Source organism: Phyllobates terribilis, unplaced genomic scaffold (assembly GCF_046119375.1).
Source record: "Phyllobates terribilis strain yellow unplaced genomic scaffold, ASM4611937v1 Scaffold_3__8_contigs__length_932513732, whole genome shotgun sequence".
NCBI lineage: Eukaryota > Metazoa > Chordata > Amphibia > Anura > Dendrobatidae > Phyllobates > Phyllobates terribilis.
The window spans coordinates 327,344,888-327,366,269 of record NW_027362763.1 but is presented as its reverse complement, the minus strand read 5'-3'; the positions used below and the strand labels follow the sequence as shown (position 1 = coordinate 327,366,269).

The 21,382-nt window shown below is 43.7% G+C and overlaps 1 protein-coding gene across 4 annotated transcripts in view; it reads right to left on the bottom strand.

The window, feature by feature from the left end:
* LOC141259330 (probable cation-transporting ATPase 13A4) overlaps positions 1-21,382 on the bottom strand; it is a 1,218,891-nt gene that overhangs the window by 1,003,891 nt on the left and 193,618 nt on the right. For all 4 annotated transcript variants that reach the window (XM_073675148.1, XM_073675147.1, XM_073675149.1 and 1 more), the window contains exons 2-3: positions 20,309-20,479; positions 19,977-20,108 (exon numbers count right to left, since the gene is read on the bottom strand). In XM_073675148.1, coding sequence (XP_073531249.1) covers positions 19,977-20,108; positions 20,309-20,479 — 303 coding nt within the window. The remainder of the gene's footprint in view (positions 1-19,976; positions 20,109-20,308; positions 20,480-21,382) is intronic.

Below are 21,382 nucleotides of genomic sequence, written 5' to 3'. Positions count from 1 at the left end.
ACATGTTTCTATCTATATAATCTATGTGTGATGCTCTATTCCTTCTTGTCTAAATTGTCGGGTACCGGTGTCTGCCACTGCTGAATATCCGGCCGGCTTTTTTAACCCCTTAACCCCCGAGGGTGGTTTGCACGTTAATGATCAGGCCAATTTTTACAATTCTGACCACTGTCATTTTATGAGGTAATTACTCTGGAATGCTTCAACGGATCCCCCTGATTCTGAGACTGTTTTTTCGTGACATATTGTCCTTCATGACTGTGGTAAAATTTCTTTGATATCACTTGCGTTTATTTGTGAAAAAAACTGAAATTTGGCAAAAATTTTGAAAATTTTGCAATTTTCAAAGTTTGAATTTTTATGCCCTTAAATCAGAGAGATATGTCAAACAAAAGAGTTAATAAATAACAATTCCCACATGTCTACTTTACAACAGCACAATTTTAGAACCAAAATTTTTTTTTGTTAGGGAGCTATAAGGGTTAAAATTTGACCAGCGATTTCTCATTTTTCCAACAAAATTTACAAAACCATTTTTTTAGGGACCACATCACATTTGAAGTCACTTTGAGAGGTCTTTATGACAGAAAATACCCAAAAGTGACACCATTCTAAAAAACACACCCCACAAGGTGCTCCAAACCACATTCAAGAACTTTATTAACCCTTCAGGTGCTTCACAGGAATTTTTGGAATGTGGAAGAAAAAAATTAACATTTAACTTTTTTCACAAAAATGTTAATTTAGAAACAATTTTTTTTATTTTCACAGGGGTAACAAGAAAAAATGGACCCCAAAATATGTTGTGCAATTTCTCCTGGTCACGCATATACCCCATATGTGGGGAAAAATCACTGTTTGGGCACACGGCAGGGTTCGGAATGGAAGGAGCGCCATTTGACTTTTTGATTGTAAAATTTGCTTGAATAATTAGCGGACGCCATGTTGCGTTTGGAGAGCCCCTGTGTGCCCAAACATTGGAGCTCCCCCACAAGTGACCCCATTTTGGAAACTAGACCCCCCAAGGCACCTATCTAGATGCATAGTGAGCACTTGGAACCCCCAGGTGCTTCACAAATTGATTTGTAAAAATGAAAAAGTGAAAAAAAAAAACACTTTTTCATTTTTATGAATCAATTTGTGAAGCACCTGGGGGTTCCAAGTGCTCACTATGCATCTAGATAGGTGCCTTGGGGGGTCTAGTTTCCAAAATGGGGTCACTTGTGGGGGAGCTCCAATGTTTAGGCACGCAGGGGCTCTCCAAATGCAACATGGCGTCCGCTAACAATTTGAGCCGATTTTCCATTCAGTTTGTTAGCAGACACCATGTCGCGTTTGGAGAGCCCCTGATGTGCCTAAACAGTGAAGCTCCCCCACAAGTGACCCCATTTTGGAAACTATACCCCTCAAAGATTTTATTAAGGTGTATAGTGAACATTTTGAACCCAGAGGTGCGACACAGAATTTGATAACATTAGGTCATCATATTGAATAAGTTGTCATTAGTCTTGAGCGCATGTGCTCGCTACTTGAGTTTGCATCGGGTACTCAGGTATGCACCATGTACAGTCCCTGCTCCGCATGTTTCACGGTTATTAGACACCCAAAAAAAAACATGCGGGGATCACTCGTGCATGGCAGGCAATCCCCGCAAAGTTTTTTTGGCCGCGAAGCATATGGGGCGGAGACTCGAGCATGTCACTCAAATACCCACGATACTCAATGCATACCAGAGCACCCGATGCAAACTCAAGTAGCGAGCACTTGTGCTCAACACTAGTTGCCATATCGTCATCTTTTTTTCTTACTTTTGAAAAAAATCACAACCCCATCACAACCCTAACCCCAAACCCAGCCCTAACCCTAGCCCAACCCTAACCCGAGAGTTTATTTTTTACGCCGTTCCTCGTGCGGTATAAGTGATTAGACGACTTTATTCTTCGGGTCGGTGTGATTACAGCAATACCAGAATCATATGGGGTTTTTATGACTGACAGCTGTCACACACTAAAAGACTAATTTTTTGTAAAATCTAGTTTTTGCATCGCCATATTTTGAGAGCTATAATTTTTCCAGATTTTGTCAGACAGTCATGTGACGGCTTGTTTTTTGCGGGATGACTTGACGTTGTTATTGGTGCCATTTTCAGGCACGTGACATTTTTTGATCGCTTTCTATTCCGATTTTTGGGAGGCAGAATAAACAAAAACCAACAATTCAGGAATTGTTTTTTTGGTTTTTCTTTATTCTGTTCTGCGAGTAGTAAAATTGATAAGGCAGCTTTATTCTTCGGGTCCGTACATTTACAGTGGTACCACATTTATATCATTTTTCTATGTTTTGCACTTTTACATAATAAAAGCAACTTTATAGAAAAAAATATTTTTTAGCATAGCTTTATTCTGAGAGCTATAACTTTTTTATTTTTTGGCTGATGGAGCTGTATGGTGGCTTGTTTTTTGCGGGACGAGATTTCGTTTTCAGCGGTACCATTTTTATTTATAGTTGTCTTTTTGATCGCGTGTTATTAAATTTTTTGTTTGGCAGTATGGTGATAAAGCATTGTTTTTTGCTTTGTTTTTTATTTTTATTTTTTATCGTATTCACTGAAGGGGTTAACTAGAGGGACAGTTTTATAGGTCAGGTTGTTACGGACGCGGCGATACCAAATATGTGTATTTTTATTGTTTTTTTTTATAATAATATTTATTGATGGGTACATTATATTTTTATTTTTGGTGGATTATTTTTTTTATTTTTATTTTTTTATTTTGCAATTTTTTTTAATTTTTTTTTCACTTTCTGAAAGTTTTTATACTTTATTACTTTGTCACACTATGGGACTTTCACTTTTTTTTCTCTGATCGCCTGCATGGCACAGGAATGCAGCACCATCCCTGTGCCATGCAGGCTGTCAGCGCTGGACAGGGAGAAGATTGTTTGGAGATGCACTGCGCATGTCCAAAAAATCTTCCTGCTGTCTGGTGACTCGGATGTTGTCATGACGACATCGGGTCATCATGGCAACATCCTGGAAGCCACGGCAGACAGCGCTGGAAGCTGGAAGAGGAGGTGAGTATCTGCGATCACCTCCCCTTGCCACCGCAATGCTGCGATCGACTCCGATCGCAGCATCGCGGGGGTTAATGTGCTGGGAGCGGTGCGTAACTGCTCCCTGCACATAGTACCGGGTGTCAGCTGTGACAATCAGCTGACACCCGGCGGCGATCGCGCCCGCACAGCCTGTGTGCTCACGTGATCGCCATGACGTACTAATACGGGTCTGGCTCTTAAGTCCCAAGGCACAGACGCGTATTAGTACGTCAAATGTTGTTAAGGGGTTAAAGAGAGTGTCTTCTGAGCAGTTTGTCAGCTTTTGGACACCTTTGAAGGTGTTTTCTATGTGTTTCTATGTGTTTTTGTTTGCCTGCCATTGGTTTTAACGGTGTTCGACGGGGTTCTAAGGTGTTCGACGAACAGTTCCTCGAATATCCCGGTGTTTGATGAACCGAACCGAACCCGAACACTACGAGGGTGGCTCAACACTAGTAATTAATACTACTGTTGCAGAGCAGAATCAACTTATTATAGTGGCCAATCAACATACTTTAGTGCTGGATTATTTGACAGCAGCTCAAGGAGGGATGTGTCAGGTTATAGGCCCAGCCTGTTGTCACTATATTGACCCCGACTCTACCATACGGTTAAAGACTAAAATGGGAGACATTAGGAAACTCAGGGAAGAGTATAACAAACATAATGAATTGACCAAAGACAATTGGTGGTCTGATACATTCTCCTTTTTAAACCCTGCTAATTGGTTTAAAGGGATTGGTGAGTGGATTGCTGGAATATTACAAGGAGTGTTCCATATTGCTGCTTGCATCTTGTTAATGCATGTCTTACTAAAAGTAGTCTTTTATTGTATCCCATTTTGCATGAGGAAAGCCTGCCAGTCGTCAGAGAGCAAGGAGGACACTGTCAACCAACATCCAGTGCTACTGTACACGGACCTCCCAGATGTAACCAGCATTGAAGACCTGGATGACAAGGGAATGATGATCTTTACCCGCATGCCCCAACCAACCTCACATCTGAAGATCAGAGCTTTATGATTATATCAACTAACAAGGAGGGATGGACATGCCGCGACAGCCTCGATTGGAAACAAGGGCACTAATTGAGTGTAGACCAATGTCCCTCAGGCTCAAAGCATGACCCTGGGAAAGCACCTTTATTGTTGATAATAACATAATTTTTAGGGGGGAATGTAAAGGACATATTAATATTCATGCTATCCAAGTGTAAAGGACATATTGATACTCATGCTAGAGCAACTCCATTTTGTCTGCTTGCTTTAAAATCATTTTATTATCACTCCTTGCATAACATTCTTCTTTCTTTCTCTTCCCATGCATCTTTCCCACAAACTTTTTCTCACAAGAACATTTTATATTTTGTCAGACACTCCGCTCCTGTTATCTAACTAGTTTAGGCCGGGATTGACCTTGTAAAATTTCCATAGTGCTTCGAACTAACGATGATAATATGACCATATATGTATTTCTGTAATAATTGTACTAACATTGGTTAGCCTGTAGTACTGTAGTATGGCTGCAGAGTTGATTGGCTATTAAAATACTCAAGACAATATAAAATGCTAAGCAAAATAAACGGGATCAGAGATTCTTTGAATCCTCCTAATACAGAGCACGCATTGCCTCCTTTTGTTTTCCTGTGGATTGCGCAATCAACATAATAATTTAACACTCACTTGGTCAACCGTGAAGGGTTATTGCCCTCCCTTAACAGTGTCACCTGCAGACACTGTTTCTGGACCCTGCCGTTCGGCCCACCTAGTCGGGTGCTTTGCTGTCATGTGCCTGAGCATGCTGGTTGTGGTCAGGCTGGTAGTTTTGCTGCCCCTGCTGATGTTGGCCTGGTAGAGGGTATAACTGGCCTTTCTGGGATTATCTGGACAGTCTCTGGAAGACCTAACATTTGGACTGCCAGCTTCCCTTGTGTTGGTGTTCCAGGGAACAGTTGCCGCCTTGTGTCTGTGGCCACCCCACTGCTTGTTCCTGACTGTTGTGGTGCTACACCTCCCTCCCCCTTTGTGCTGCTGTCCTCTCTCTGCATGTCACCTTGCCAGGTTTGGTCAGTGACTTCATTATCCTCCATCTCGTCTTCCATTTCTGCACCCTGGTTCTCCTCCTGACTTGCTGGCATTTGTGTCTCATCATCATCCACCTCTTGCGACAGTAATTGCATGTTTCCACCATCGCCTTCCTATCCCACTTGAAGCAGGCTGGGCGAGAGGCCTGAATCTATAAATGGTAAAGTGAACAGCTCTTAAGACTGTACAATTGTGGCATCAGTTGTCTTGGGTGAGGAATATGTGGTCCAGACTCACTTCAACTGAGACTTGACTGCGTGGAAGACAGGGTGGTGGTGGTGGCAAACTGAATGCAAGCATTATCTGCTATCCAACCAACAACCTTTTCACACTGCTCTGGCTTCAATAGTGATGTTCCGCAGCCACTTAGTAATTGGGACAAGAAGGTATTTCAACATGATGTGGGTGTTTGTTGTGCTCCTTCAGCAGGCACAGTTTCATCCTGCCCAAGGCCTCGGCCTTTGCATGCATCATCACCATTACATTCACTTCCCCGTCCCTTGCCACGCGCCTTTACAATTTTAAATGGAGTGTAATATTTGGCCTGCTCCACAAAATGTCTGTATTATTACCACAGTAATATGGGATCACGTGTGACGACCACGATTTTAGCCAGTGGCCTTGTGATATAATATTGTTCAGTGACCAAGTGTGAATAGGTTCAACAAAGCACAGCTGGCTAACTTTAAATGGAGGGCAATATTTGGCATGCTCAAAAAAATTTCACAATTATTATCGCAGTAATATGATATCACGAGTGATGACCACGGTTTTAGGAAGTGGCCTTATAGATGTGGTATTGGTCAGCGACCAAGTGTGAATAGGTTCAAGAAAACACAGCTGGCTGACTTTAAATGTAGGGTAATATTTGGCACGCTCCAAATTTACCAATTATCCAATTATTACCACAGCAATATGGGATCACGTGTGATGACCACGCTTGTAGGAAGTGGCTTTATATATGTGGTATTGGTCAGCAACCAAGCATGAGTAGGTTCAAGAAAACACAGCTGGCTGACTTTAAATGGAGAGTAATATTTTTCACGCTCCAGAAAATATCAAAATTATTACAGCAGCAATATGGGATTATGTGTAATGACCACGGTTTTAGGAAGTGGCCTTATAGATGTGGTTTTGATCCTCGACCAAGTGTGAATAGGTTCAAGAAAACACAGCTGGCTGACTTTAAATGGAGGGTCATATTTGGCATGCTCCAAAAACGTCACAATTATTACCGCAGTAATATGAGATCACTTGTGATGACCACGGGTTTAGGAAGTAGCCTTATAAATTTGGTATTGGTCAGCAACCAAGTTTGAGTAGGCTCAAGAAAACACAGCTGAATGACTTTACATGGAGGGTAATATTTTGCCTTCGTCACAAAATGTCTGCATTAGTACTGCAGTAATATGGGATCACTGTGACAAACATGGTTTTAATCAGTGGCCTTGTAGTATAATGTTGGTCAACGACCAAGTGTGAATAGTTTCAAGAAAACACAGCTGGTTGACTTTAGATGAAGGGCAATATTTGGCACGCTTCAAAAAATATCACAATTATTACTGCAGTAATATAGGATCACGTGTGATGACCACGATTTTAGCCAGTTGCCTTGTGGTATAACATTGTTCAGCGACCAAGTGTGAATAGGTTCAATAAAGCACAGCTGGCTAACTATAAAAGAGGGTAATATTTGGCATGCTCCAAAAAATGTCACAATTATTACCGCTGTAACATGGGATCACGATCACGTGTGATGACCATGGTTTTAGGAAATGGCCTTAAAGATTGGTCAGTGAAAAAATGTGAATAGGTTCAACAAAACACAGATGGCTGCCTTGAGATGGAGAGTTACTGTATATCTGGCACGCTCCACAAAATGTTTGTATTATTACGTCAGTAATATGGGATCATGTCCGATGATGTAAAAGTTTTTCTTCTTCCACAATAGAGCAATGTGAATAAAATAAAAAAAAAATGGATTTTGCTAACAAGCAAATGGAGCAGTTAAATGGAGTACTGTATTTCTCTTTAACCACTTTACCCCCGAAGGTGGTTTGCATGTTAATGACCAGGCCAATTTTTACAATTCTGGCCACTGTCACTTTATGAGATAATAACTCTGGAACGCTTCAATGCATCCCACTCATTCTGTTTTTTTGTGACATATTGTACTTCATGATAGTGGTAAAAATTTTCGATATTACTTGTGTTTATTTGTGAAAAAATCTGAAATTTGGTGAAAATTTTGCAATTTTCACAATTTGAATGTTCATATCCTTACATGAGAGAGATATGTCACACAAAATAGTTAATAAATAACATTTTCCACGTGTCTACTTTACATCAGCACAATTTTGGAACCAAAATATTTTTTTGTTACGAAGTTATAAGAGTTAAAAGTTGACCAGCAAGTAGTGTTGAGCATTCCGATACTGAAATATCCGGTATCGGCCGATATTCGCGGTATCGGAATTCCGATACTTAATTCCGATACTTTTGCAATATCGTATACCGGAATCGGAAGTTCCCATAATGCAATGAGTCAGTTTCATTTTATTCAGCCAATGAGGATCCTAAGAAGTGTGGGCACATCCTGTTAGGCATGTAGGCATCTTAACTAATGGCATGGCTGTGATTGGCTGCTGAAATGTTGTCATGATACACTATAAAAGCCGCCGCCGCCATTTTGAGCTCACTCTGCTGTGAATTCAGTTAGGGATAGGACGCTGTTGTTCTGAGGGACAGTTTTAGCTACCTATTTGGTCTATTCTGCTTTACCCAAGCTACTTTATAAATCGCTGTGCCTTGCAGCGCTAGTGCACAGTTCTCTGTGCTGTTCACCGCTGTCTGCAAGGTCTGTGTGTGTGAGTGCAGCTCACGCTGTAGTGTGTGCTTCAGCCACGTCTGGTTGTAGTGCGCCCAGCGTGCGTCACTGCCTCATACATTGTCCTTTTTTGCTAATTGAACATTTTTCCTGATTTCTCCTATTAGTGTGGTGGTTCCATCCGTATTCAGCTAAATTGGTTCCAAACACACTATATAGGAGTAGATAGAGAATTTTTTTTTGTCTTGCAGCGCTAGTGCACAGTGCTCTGCATCTGCACTGTTCACGCCTGTCTGCAAGGTCTCTGTGTGTGAGTGCAGCTCACGCTGTAGTGTGTGCTTCAGCCACGTCTGGTTGTAGTGCGCTCAGCGTGCATCACTGCCTCATACATTGTCCTTTTTTGCTAATTGATAATTTTTCCTGATTTCTCCTATTAGTGTGGTGGTTCCATCCGTATTCAGCTACATTTGGTTCCAAACACACTATATAGGAGTAGATAGAGGAGCCTTTCTGCAGCATTGTGCCCTGCAGCCCAAGCCAGATTATTATTAGCCTATTTTTTGTAGCTTCATCTATTGCATTGTAGGTTACCTTCCTACATTGTAATAGCTACAAAAAGTTTGTGATACTATCTGTATTACATCTTTGGGCACATCCAGTGTCTTTTTGTGACAAAAAAATACTAAATAAAGTTCACCAAACACTCCACTTTACAGTTGTGTAGGCCACATTAGCTCATATTAAAGTCTAGTCCACACTTTATAAAATTATTGTTTCTTATACCTGTTAGCAGCTGTTCAGGAATAAGCACACTAAGCCTTTAGTACTTTTCTGCCTATCTTTATCAGTCTACCAAGATGAAGAAGGCAGGGAGTAAGGCATGTGGTCGTAGTCGTGGGCATGGGCGTCGAGTTTCTGCAGTGAGAGGACGTGAGGATTCTGTGCCTGCAGGGAGAGGATGCAGGGATTCTGTGCCTGCTGCGGGAACTAGTGACTCAGCATCCCACAGTTTTACCAGGGAACAGTCCTTTATGCACAGCTTTGTAGGAGCTAGCCGTACCCCACTGCTGCGGGAGGACCAAATTGAAGCCGTTGTCGGATGGATGGCAGCTAAAGCATCGACTTCAAATAGTTCCAGATCCTCTCAGGTCCTGAGCACTGAAGAGCACCCATCTGTCTCTTCACCACCTGCCAAATTGCCCAGGCAGTCAGAGAGCCCTGGACAGGAGCCATCTCTAGTTCTGTTCTCTGAATCTCTTGGCTTGGAAAGAGGGGGCCATCCAAGCAGAATTCGAGAATTTGAAGAAGAGGTAGTATGCAGTGATGCACAACCATTTTGTCTCTCTGAATCTGAAGAGGTGGGTGGGCCAGTGCCTATGGTCAGCAGCACACCTCAGTACGCATCTGATGATGAGACTTAGGTGCCACTTTCAGGTGCGTACTGTGCTGTCGAGACTACCCAGGAGAAGCAGTTGTTTGAAGAGGGTGGTGTAGATGATGAGGTCCTTGACCCATCATGGCGTGAGGGACAGGAAGGTGGTGGGAGCAGCTCTGAGGAAGAGATTCCCCGAACGGCCCAAAAAGGAGGGAGGGGGTAGACTTGGTTGCCTGTAGTCTCCACTTCGGACCCATTAGGAGCATGGCTCTCCCAAAATCCAAAGCGGGCGCTCCCAAGACTTGCAGTGCCTGGTCCTTTTTTGACACAGTTGCAAATGACATTTGCTTTGTCGAATGCAAGCTGTGTAATCAGAAGGTGAAAAGAGGGAAAAGTGTCAGCAACCTCAATACCACAAATATGTGGAAACATGTGCGGACCAAGCACGTTGTGGAGTTACAAAAACACACTGAAGTCCTAGGCCAACCTACAGCGCCACCTACCACCTCTTCAGCTCATGTTGTAGCCTCTTCCTCCAGCTCACACACAGATGGTTCGGCTTCCTCACAGGTACGCCATGGAAGAATCTCTGGCACTGTTGTACAGAGACACAGTGTAATTCCACCCACAGCACCACTTTCCCTGTCATCCTCACACTTCCAGGCCAGTCTACAGCCATCGTTAGCACAGGCATGGGAGAAAAGGCACCCATACTCGGCAAACGGCCCCCGAGCACAGGCTCTGAATGCTGGCATTGCTAAACTACTGGCCCTTGAAATGCTATCATTCAGGCTGGTGGAGACTGACACCTTCCATAACTTTATGGCATTGGCAGTCCCCCAAAACAACATGCCCAGCCGCTTTTATTTCAGCAGGCAAGCCGTCCCTGCCCTGCAACAGCATGTGGAGGGAAAAATTAAACATGCGCTACAAAACGCCGTCAGTAGCAAGGTCCACCTGACCACCGATGCGTGGACCAGTAAGCAAGGACAGGGACGATACCTTTCCCTCACTGCCCATTGGGTAAATGTTGTGGAGCCGGGTACAGATCTTGAGAGTGGCGCTGTACGTGTTCTGCCAACTCCAAGTATTGCAGGAATCCAGTCTGTACACATTGACTCCTCCTCATACTCCAGTTCCTCTGAATCAGCGCTGCAGGAGCAGTCACGGTCTACCTCCACATCGACCCGTGAACGGTTACCTGTTATGATGACCGATATGAGCACAGCCGTGGCCAAACGTCAACAGGCCATATTAAAATTAATTTCTTTGGGGAATCTAAGCCAAACAGCGCAGGAGCTCTGGAATGCCATCAAGCAGCGAGCAACGTGTGGTTTGTGCCAGCGAATCTCCAGCCAGGCATGTTAGTGTGTGACAATGGCCGAAATCTGGTGGCAGCTCTGGGCCTAGGCAACCTCACTCACATCCCATGTCTGGCACATGTGCTCAACTTGGTCGTGCAGAGTTTTTTGAGGGACTATCTGGATCTTGATACACTGCTTCACAAGGTCCGCATAGAGTGTGCTCACTTGCGGCGTTCCAGCAACACAAGATCGCGCATTGCAGCTCTGCAGCGCTGATTACGTCTTCCGGAACATCGCATCATATGTGACCTACCCACCAGGTGGAATTCAACGTTACATATGTTGGAGAGGTTGTGTGAGCAGCAGGCAGCAGTAATGGAGTACCAGCTGCAGCAGGCGCAAACAAGTCGCAGTGCGCGCCGTTCACACTTCACCACCACTGAGTGGGCCTCTATGAAGGACATTTGCCACGTTTTGCGTGCCTTCGATTATTCCACGTGGATGGCGAGTGCAGATGATGCACTAGTCAGAATGACTATCCCCCTTATCTGCCTGCTTGAAAAAACACTGCAAGCACTAAGGGATGAGGTTTTGGAAGAGGTAGAGGATGAGGAGTCACAAATGCCATCTGCTTCTCTACAGTCTGTGCAACGTGGTTCCTCACAAAGGCCTAGGCAGGGGACACTTTGTGAGGAGGATGAGGAGGAGTCAATGGAGGAGGAAGACATCTGTCCAGAGGAGGGAGGTACACAATGCTCTAGTAGTCAGTATCTAGAGCGAGGGTGGGGTGATGCAGAGCAGGCAGAGATCACACCTCAAGCAATGAACAGTGTTTCTTGGCCAGTTGACAGTCTGCAGCACATGGTTGATTTCATGCTGCAGTGCCTGAGAAATGACCGCCGCATCGCCCACATTCTCAACACGGCTGATTATTGGGTGTCCACCCTCCTAGATCCTCGCTACCGGGACAACTTACAAAGCCTCATAACACCGTTGAACCGGGAGCGTAAAATGCGGGAGTACCAAGACGCACTGGTGCATTCCATCATGTTCTCCATTCCAACCGAGAGCAGTGCTGCTAGTGCTTTACAAAGCAGCTCAGTGCGTCGAGGCAGTGGAGGAAGCTCTGCACAAAGAGAGAGCAGAAACAGCTCCTCAGCACAAGGCAAGACCAGTATGGCCCAAATGTGGCAAAGTTTTGTGTCCCCGCCGCCCCAAATGTCTACACCATCACAGACGGCTGCAGTCAGCAGGAGGCAACGTTTCCGTCAGATGGTGACAGACTACATGTCTTGTCCTCTCAGTGTACTGCCAGACAGCTTTTCTCCCTTCAAGTTTTGGGTCTGTAAGCTGGATACATGGCCAGAGCTTAGCCAGTATGCATTGGATGTGCTAGCTTGCCCAGCTGCTAGTGTATTATCGGAACGCGTCTTTAGTGCCACAGTTGGTGTACTAACAGACTGTCGCATATGACTATCCTCCGATAACGTTGACCGGCTTACTTTTCTCAAAATGAACAAGGCCTGGATCTCACATGAATTTGCCAGTTCTCTTCCAGAATAAATAATTGGTTGGCAACAGTATTCAGGTCTCCTGTTGTGTTCATGTTTCTACCACCTGAACTGTAATCCCTGAGCTCCAACACCGCCAGTTGCTGCTCAGAAGTGCCGTCTGCACAGTCAATGCTTGCTCCAGTGTTATTGGGGTTCAGTAACGTCAGCTGATCCCCAGCTGTGTGTCCGGAAAATTCTCCTGCTCTGTCCACATCCACTCTACTACTGATTTAAAACTTGCTCAAACTATACCTCTGGCTCCTCTGTTTTTAGTGTTTACCCTGGGCTCCAATACCGCTACTTGCTGCTCAGAAGTGCCGTCTGCACAGTCAACACTTGCTGCTGTGTTATTGGGGTTCAGTAACGTCAGCTGTTTCCCTGCTGTGCGTACGGCAATTTCTCCTGCTCTGTCCACATTCACACTACTACAGATTTTAAAGTTGCTCCAATTACACCTCTGGCTCCTCTGTTTTCAGTATTATCCCTGAGCTCCAACACCGCCAGTTGGTGCTCAGAAGTGCTGTCTGCACAGTCAACACTTGCTGCCATGTTATTGGGGTTCAGTATCGTCAGCGATTCCCTTGCTGTGCGTACGGCAATTTCTCCTGCTCTGTCCACATTCACACTACTACAGATTTTAAAGTTGCTCCAATTACACCTCTGGCTCCTCTGTTTTCAGTAGTATCCCTGAGCTCCAACACCGCCAGTTGGCGCTCAGAAGCACTGTTTGCACAGTCAACACTTGCTGCCATGTTATTGGGGTTCAGTAACGTCAGCTGTTTCCCTGCTGTGTGTACGGCAATTTCTCCTGCTCTGTCCACATTCACACTACTACAGATTTTAAAGTTGCTCCAATTACACCTCTGGCTCCTCTGTTTTCAGTATTATCCCTGAGCTCCAAGACCGCCAGTTGGCGCTCAGAAGTGCCGTCTGCACAGTCAACACTTGCTGCCGTGTTATTGGGGTTCAGTAACGTCAGCAGATCAACTGCTGTGCGTACGGCAATTTCTCCTGCTCTGTCCACATTCACACTACTACAGATTTTAAAGTTGCTCCAATTACACCTCTGGCTCCTCTGTTTTCAGTATTATCCCTGAGCTCCAACACCGCCAGTTGGCGCTTAGAAGTGCTGTCTGCACTGTCAACACTTGCTGCCGTGTTATTGGGGTTCAGTAACGTCAGCTGATCCCCAGCTGTGTGCCCGGCAAATTCTCCTGCTCTGTCCACATCCACTGTACTACTGATTTAAAACTTGCTCCAATTACACCTCTGGCTCCTCTGTTTTTAGTATTTACCCTGGGCTCCAATACCGCTAGTTGCTGCTCAGAAGTGCCGTCTCCACAGTCAATGCTTACTCCAGTGTTATTGGGGTTCAATAACGTCAGCTGTTCCACTGCTGTGTGTCCAGCAAATTCTCCTACTCTGTCCACATTCACACTACTACAGATTTTAAAGTCGCTCCAATTACGCCTCTGGCTCCACTCTGTTTTTAGTATTAACCCTGGGTTCCAGCACCGTCAGCTGTTTCCCAGCAGTGTCTTTGGCACGGGTACTCCCTCCTGCCCAGCCTGGTTCCAGCACGCCAGCTGTTTCCGGGTAGTGTCAACGTCACTTTGCCTCCAATGCGTTGTCCTGTCGTGTTGCGGTCGGGTTAGCCGACTCTATGGTGCCTGCAGTTTAGGTGACTCCTATGTGGGCTGCGGGATCTGGCAATGAAGGCTGGTTACATAGTGCCAATATGACAAGCACACACTGTAGGACTGTGGGTTTCGGTAGCTGCGGCCGGCTCGCGGCCTTGCAACTTTTTTTACATGGGTACCTTCTGCTACCCATCCGGGTTCCAGTACTATCAGCTGGTTCTCGGCAGTGCCTTTGGCTTAGGTGCCTCCTTCTCGGTATCCAAGTTCCACCAACGTCTGCTGGTCCTTGGTAGTGCTTTCTGGCACAGGTACCTCATGCTTAGTAACCGAGTTCCAGTACCATCAGCTGGTCCTCGGTAGTTCCATTGGCTCTTGTACCGTCTGCTACCCATCCGGGTTCCAGTACCGTCAGCTGGTCCTCGGTAGTTCCATTCGCTCTTGTACCTTCTGCTACCCATCTGGGTTCCACTACCGTCAGCTGGTTCTTGGCAGTGCCTTTGGCTTAGGTGCCTCCTTCTCGGCATCCAAGTTCCACCAACGTCTGCTGGTCCTTGGTAGTGCTTTCTGGCACAGGTACCTCCTGCTTAGTAACCGAGTTCCAGTACCGTCAGCTGGTCCTCGGTAGTTCCATTGGCTCTTGTACCTTCCGCTACCCATCCGGGTTCCAGTACCGTCAGCTGGTTCTCGGCAGTGTCTTTGGGAGGGGTACTCCCTCCTGCCCAGCCTGGTTCCAGCACGCCAGCTGTTTCCGGGTAGTGTCAACGTCACTTTGCCTCCAATGCGTTGTCCTGTCGTGTTGCGGTCGGGTTATCCGACTCTATGGTGCCTGCAGTTTACGTGACTCCTATGTGGGCTGTGGGATCTGGCAATGAAGGCTGGTTCCATAGTGCCAATAAGACAAGCACCCCCTGTAGGACTGTGGGTTTCGGTAACTGCGGCCAGCTCACGGCCTTGCAACTTTTTTTTACATGGGTACCTTCTGCTACCCATCCGCATTCCAGTACCGTCAGCTGGTTCTTGGCAGTGCCTTTGGCTTAGGTGCCTCCTTCTCGGTATCCAAGTTCCACCAACGTCTGCTGGTCCTTGGTAGTGCTTTGTGGCACAGGTACCTCCTGCTTAGTAACAGAGTTCCAGTACCGTCAGCTGGTCCTCAGTAGTTCCATTGGCTCTTGTACCTTCTGCTACCCATCCGGGTTCCAGTACCATCAGCTGATTCTCGGCAGTTCCTCAGCCTTCTTGTACCTTCTGCTACATTTCCAAGTTCAAGCTTTTTGAAATGGTTATTGGTATTCACTCAGGATCTCCCTGACGAGGACCCTGAAGACGAGGACCCTGAAGACCAACCCGAAGAAGACGAGGACTGTGAAGATGATGACCCTGAAGACGAGGACCCTGAAGACCACCCCGAAGAAGATCAGGACCCCGAAGATGATGACCCTGAACACGAGGACCCTGAAGACCACCCCGAAGAAGACGAGGATCCCGAAGACGAGGACCCTGTAGACGAGGACCCCGAAGACGAGGACCCCGAAGACGACGACCCTGAAGACCACCCCAAAGAAGACCAAGAAGATGACCATGAAGAAGTTGACCAAGAGGACAAAGAACAAGAAGACAACCACCAAGATACAGAAGAACAAGAGACAGAAAACCAAGAAGCAGAAGAACAAGAAGCTGAAGAACAAAAAGCGGAAGAACATTAAGCATAAGACTAAAAATCAGAGCAAAAGATAATATCTAAATTATAAGCAGAAGATGACTAAGCAGTGTATGGGGGAGAGTCTGTTCCTCCTCGTGGTGCCCCTGGAAAGGACCTGCTGCTGCAGGCCAAACTGAACACGGACAAATCCTGTTGTAAATCTTTTGTGACGGGCAGAACGAAAGGTGTGTTGTTCAAACTTTTATAGATAACAACTACAGGAATGCCTGTCACAAATAAGAATATGATGAAGAAGAAGAATATGAAGAAGATGAAGAAGTAGAATATGAAGAAGAATAATAGTTGAATAAGAAGAATATGAAGAATGTAAAAAAAAAGAATAATACGAAGAAGGTGAAGAAGAAGAAGATGAAGAAGGTGAAGAAGAAGTTGATCAAAAAGATGCTGATGCTGAGGATGATGAAGGAGAAAGTGTGGGAGAAGTAAAAAAGAAGGTGAAGAGCATGGAAGTAGTGAAACATAAATATCTGACAAAATATAAAAAAACTTAACATAGTCAATATTTCCGTAACTCAGAACGTCTTAAAAAAAATATTAATTCCTGCTATTCCATTTGATTGGGCTAAACCTCTATGCCTTTATTTTCTCCCCCACCTCCCCCAATACATTCTACATTATTCTTAGTTGTTTTCCTTCATGTAGAATTAACCTACAAGAAAAGAAAGGGTTTATTTTTATTCCGATATTTCTGTCCCATTGACTTGCATTGGTTTCCGGTATCGGAATCGGCGATATCCGATACTTTTTGAGTATCGGTCCGATCCAATCCGATCCGATATTTCCCGATATTGGAAGGTATCGCTCAACACTACCAGCGAGTTCTCATTTTTCCAACAAAATTTACAAAACCATTTTTTTTAGGGACCACATGACATTTGAAGTGACTTTGAGGGACCTTTATGACAGAAAATACCCAAAAGTGACACCATTCTAAAAACTGTTCCCCTCAAGGTGCTCAAAACCACATTCAAGAAGATTATTAACCTTTCAGGTACTTCACAGGAATTTTTGGAATGTGGAAGAAAGCAATGTATATTTAACTTTTTTTCACAAAAATGTTATTTTAGTCCCAATTTTTCTTATTTTCGCAAGGGTAACATGAAAAAATGGACCCCAAAATTTGTTGTGCAATTTCTTCTGAGCACGCCAATACCCCATATGTAAGAGAATACCACTGTTTGGGCACACGGCAGGGCTCGATAGGGAAGCAGCGCCCTTTGACTTTTTGAATGTAAAATTTGCTTGAATAGTTATCGGACACTCTGCCGCGTTTCGGGAGCCCTTGATGTGCCTAAACAGTGGAAACCCCCCACAAGTGACACCATTTTGGAAACTAGACCCCTCCTCAGGAAACTTGTCTAGATGTGTAGTGAGCACCTTGAACCCCTAGACCTTTAACAGAAGTTTATAACATTTAGCCGTAAAAATTACATTTTCACATTTTTCCCACAAAAATGTTTCTCAGCCCCCAATTTTGTATTTTTATAAGCGTAACAGGAGAAATTACACCACTTAATTTGTTGTGCAATTTCTCCTGAGTATGCAGATACCCCATATGTGGGGAAAAAACACTGTTAGGTCGCACGGCAGGGTTCAGAAGGGAAGGAGAACTGTGTGACTTTTTGAACGCAAAATTGGCTGAAATCGAGAGCGGACGCCATGTCGCGTTCGGAGAGCCCCTGATGTGCCTAAACAGTGGAAACCCTGCACAAGTGGCCACATTTTATAAAATAAACCCATCAAGGGGTATAGTGAACATTTTGAACCCAGAGGTACGACACATAATATGATAACATTAGGTCATCATATTGAATAAGTTGTCATTAGTCTTGAGCGCAAGTGCTCGCTATTTGAGTTTGCATCGGGTATTCAAGTATGCATCAAGTATCACGGGTGCTAGAGTGACATGCTCGAGTCCCCACCCCACATGCTTCACGGTTGTTAGACACCCAAAAAAAAAAACATGTGGGGATTGCCTTTGCATCGCAGGCAATCCCCGGATGTTTTTTTTGGCTGTATTACAGCTTGGAGACATATGGGGTGGAGACTTGAGCATGTCACTTGAGCACCCATGATACTTGATGCATACCGGATGCAAACTCAAGTAGCAAGCACTTGCACTCAACATTAGTCGCCATATCGTGATCGTTTTTTTTTCTTTACTTTTGAAAAAATCCCAACCCCAATACAACCTTAACACAACCCTAACCCCAATCCTAATGCAACCCTAACACAACCCTAACCCCAATCCTAACATAACCCTAACCCTAGCACAACCCTCACCCTAGCACAAATCTAACCCTAGCTTTTATTTTTTACAACATTCCTCGTGCAGTATAAGTGATTAGATGGCTTTATTCTTCGGGTCGGTGTGATTACAGCGATAGCAGATTCATATCGGGTTTTTAGGAATGACAGCTGTCAGACGCTAAAAAAAATTTTTTTTGCAAAGACTAGTTTGTGCATCGTCATATTTTAAGAGCTATAATTTTTCCAGATTTCGTCCGTCATGTAAGGACTTGTGTTTTGTGGGACAAGACATTTTTCTTGGTACAATTTTCGAGCACTTGACATTTTTTGATCACTTTCTATTCTGATTTTTGGGAGTCAATTCAGAAATTGTTTTTTTTATGCTGTTCTGTGTGTGGTAAAATTGATATTGCAGCGTTGTTCTTTGGGTCAGTACGTTTACAGTGGTACCATATTTATATAGTTTTTATGTTTTGGCGCTTTTACACAATAAAAACTATTTTATAGAAAAAATATTTTTTCTTCATCACTTTATTCTGAGAGCTATATCTTTTTTATTTTTCAGATGATGGAGCTGTATGGGGGCTTATTTTTTGAGGTATAAGATGACATTTTCAGTGGTACCATTTTTATTTGCATTTGTTTTTTTGATCTCGCTTTATTTCATTTTTTGTTTGGTAACATGATGATAAAGCATCGTTTTTTGTTTCGTTTTTTTTATTTATCTTTTTTACTGTGTTAACTGAAGGGGTTAACTAGTGGGACAGTTTTATAAGTCAGGTTGTTACGGATGCGGTGATACCAAATATCTGTACTTTTATTGTTTTTTTTTTTTTTTTTCATAATGTTTATTTATGGGTACAGTACAATTTTTTGGATTATTTTTTCATTTTCTTTAATATATTTCCATTTTTTGTTCACTTTCTGATACTTTTTTCACTTTTACACTTTATCCCACTATGGGACTTTCACTTTTTGCAGGCTGGTCACTTGCACAGCATAGAGATGCAGCAGCAGCATCCCCTATGCTATGCAGGCTGTCATCCTGCAGACACAAGTTAGGTAGAATGTGCATTGAGCATGATCTACCTAACATCCTGATGACTTCTGACCCGGATGTCGTCATGATGACATTGAGCCACGATGGCACAATGATCTGGACCCAGCACACACAGCGCGGGATACAAGGTAAAAGGGGTGCTCTTACTGATGCTTGCCCCGGAAATGCGGCGATCGCAGCATTTCGGGGGTTAATGTGCCAGGAGCAGTGCTGCTCCTTGCAGATAGTACCAGGTGTCAGCTGTTAGAATGAGCTGACACCCGTCAGTGATCACACCAGCACAGCCTCTCTGTGGGTGTGATCACCAAGGCACAATAATATGTACTTGGCCCATCAGGCCCAGGGCTCAGGTATATATTATTATACCTGACGTCAGAAAGGGGTTAAGCAAATAAACAAAATTAAGTGAAAAAAAAATAGCCCTGATATGTAGGGCTATGGCTATCTATAACAGCAGCAGACAGAACGTGCAATGGACCCTATTTTGCTGTATAAAATGTTCACAAACCCTGCCTGCCTAACTACTGCTATCACTAGGAATATATGCAGCTGGATTAGTCCTTAGAAGGATTGTTAGTTTAGATGTATACATAGCTGTGGAATACCTGACTAAACAACCACAAATTCAGTCCCTCACTCAGCAGCACCTCTCCCTACTGTCTGTTTCCAGGGTATACTGTGATGAGCATAGGGTCACCAGGTCTTATAAAGATTTGATGACTCTTTGCGGCCAGCCAATCATTACGGCATTACAGTGAGTGGCAAGCAATCACTACATGTTAATTGGCTGTCTAAAGAGCACCAAACATGTGGGTCGGGAAAATACCCAGCGCCGAGCATCTCGAGAAGTGAGATGCTCGGGTGAGCACAAAGCAGGGGCGAGCACGCTCGCTCATCACTAATCTTTATCCCACTTAAATCAAATTTGCATTAAAATTTGGAATTTGTTTCAGTAACTGAGCTCCACCCCTATTCATCTCTTTGCATGGTCAGAGTTAAAGTGCACTTTCCGTTCAGAATAAAAAAAAAAACATGAAATCATCATTATTATTTTGACAGGACAAAACTTACTTTGCTTTTTGGCTCCATTATAGATTTGTATATGTATGACTTTTCATCACTAATACGGAAAGACCGAGTTTTCATTTTTTTACGAAGATTAGCCTGGATTACTGACTTCTTTATGTAGTCTTTAAATTCTCCCTGCATAAATATTGTAGAATATATAGAAATGGAGAGACAAAAGGTGGTAATGATAATGAATTAATTTGTAGTAGCCTTGGGCAGAAATCTACACAAATCACAAAAAGTTAATCTGGGCATTACTTCTTTTTTCAAAATATTGTAATAAGAATGTTTAACTACTTATTCTAATTTGATAAATCACAAAATGCTGTACTTACAGTTTGCAGCAAAACTGTATCAGCGTTTGCTAAGTTACATGGAATACAGCGACACCAAACATCCAGCTCTGGCTTCCAATAAAAGAGCAATTTTAGGAACCCTAAAGAAAATATGTACCCAAGTACACACAAAATATTTCTCCACCACTCTGATTTGTATCCAAATATCTCCTAAAAGAAAGAAAAAAAATGAATAGTACAAGAATAAAATAAAAATGGACTAGTATTAAATTTTCACCACATGATGTAATGGTGACTGCAAAGTATGATAAAATGTTGTTATATTATTGTTCTTTTTTTAAAATTTGCTTTTCCTTTGTGGAGATATTAGCTATAGTGACGGGCAAGCAATAAAATGCTCAGGTGCTCGATGCTTGGGTCGAACATATTGGAATGATCGGGTGCTCGACCCGAGTAACGAGCCCAATGTAAGTCTATGGGAAACTCCAGCATTTTTCTGCCGACTCCCCCCCGGCGGTCTGTAGACGGCCTAAAAATTGCCCAAATCGATGGGAACAGTGCTCAAATTACATGAGAACAGCATGAGGAAGACCCCTGGAAGCATTTCTGACTCCCAGGTTACTGCTGTCAGCAACGTTGTCAGAGTATTACGCCACTTTTATGGACTCACAATAAAACATACAAAAACAAAACCAAAATGGATTTTCCTGGAAAATATGTTAAGGAACATACTTTCCAGGGTAATGACTTGTATATAAGGCAAAATAAATAACCAAAACCAAAAATACTCCTCCATACCTTGGGCTATGTTCACACTTAGCGTTTTTGATGCGTTTTTGCACTTTTGCATTGCTTTCAACCGTAACAAATACATTCACAGGGAAATGTCATTTTAACATTTACAACCTTATCTGGCAATGTGATGTGTGAGACATGATCAGACACATCCTGTTTCATTTATGAAGGAGGGACTCTGAAAGTCACAAAGCCTATTTTTATAAGGTCATCATTTACTATTCTTAAAGGCTAGCAGTCAGCCCTCGCTACTCTTAGAGAGGCATCAGCTGGCTATGGTTTGTTGTTCCTATTACTAAAGAGTGGGTCTTCTATACT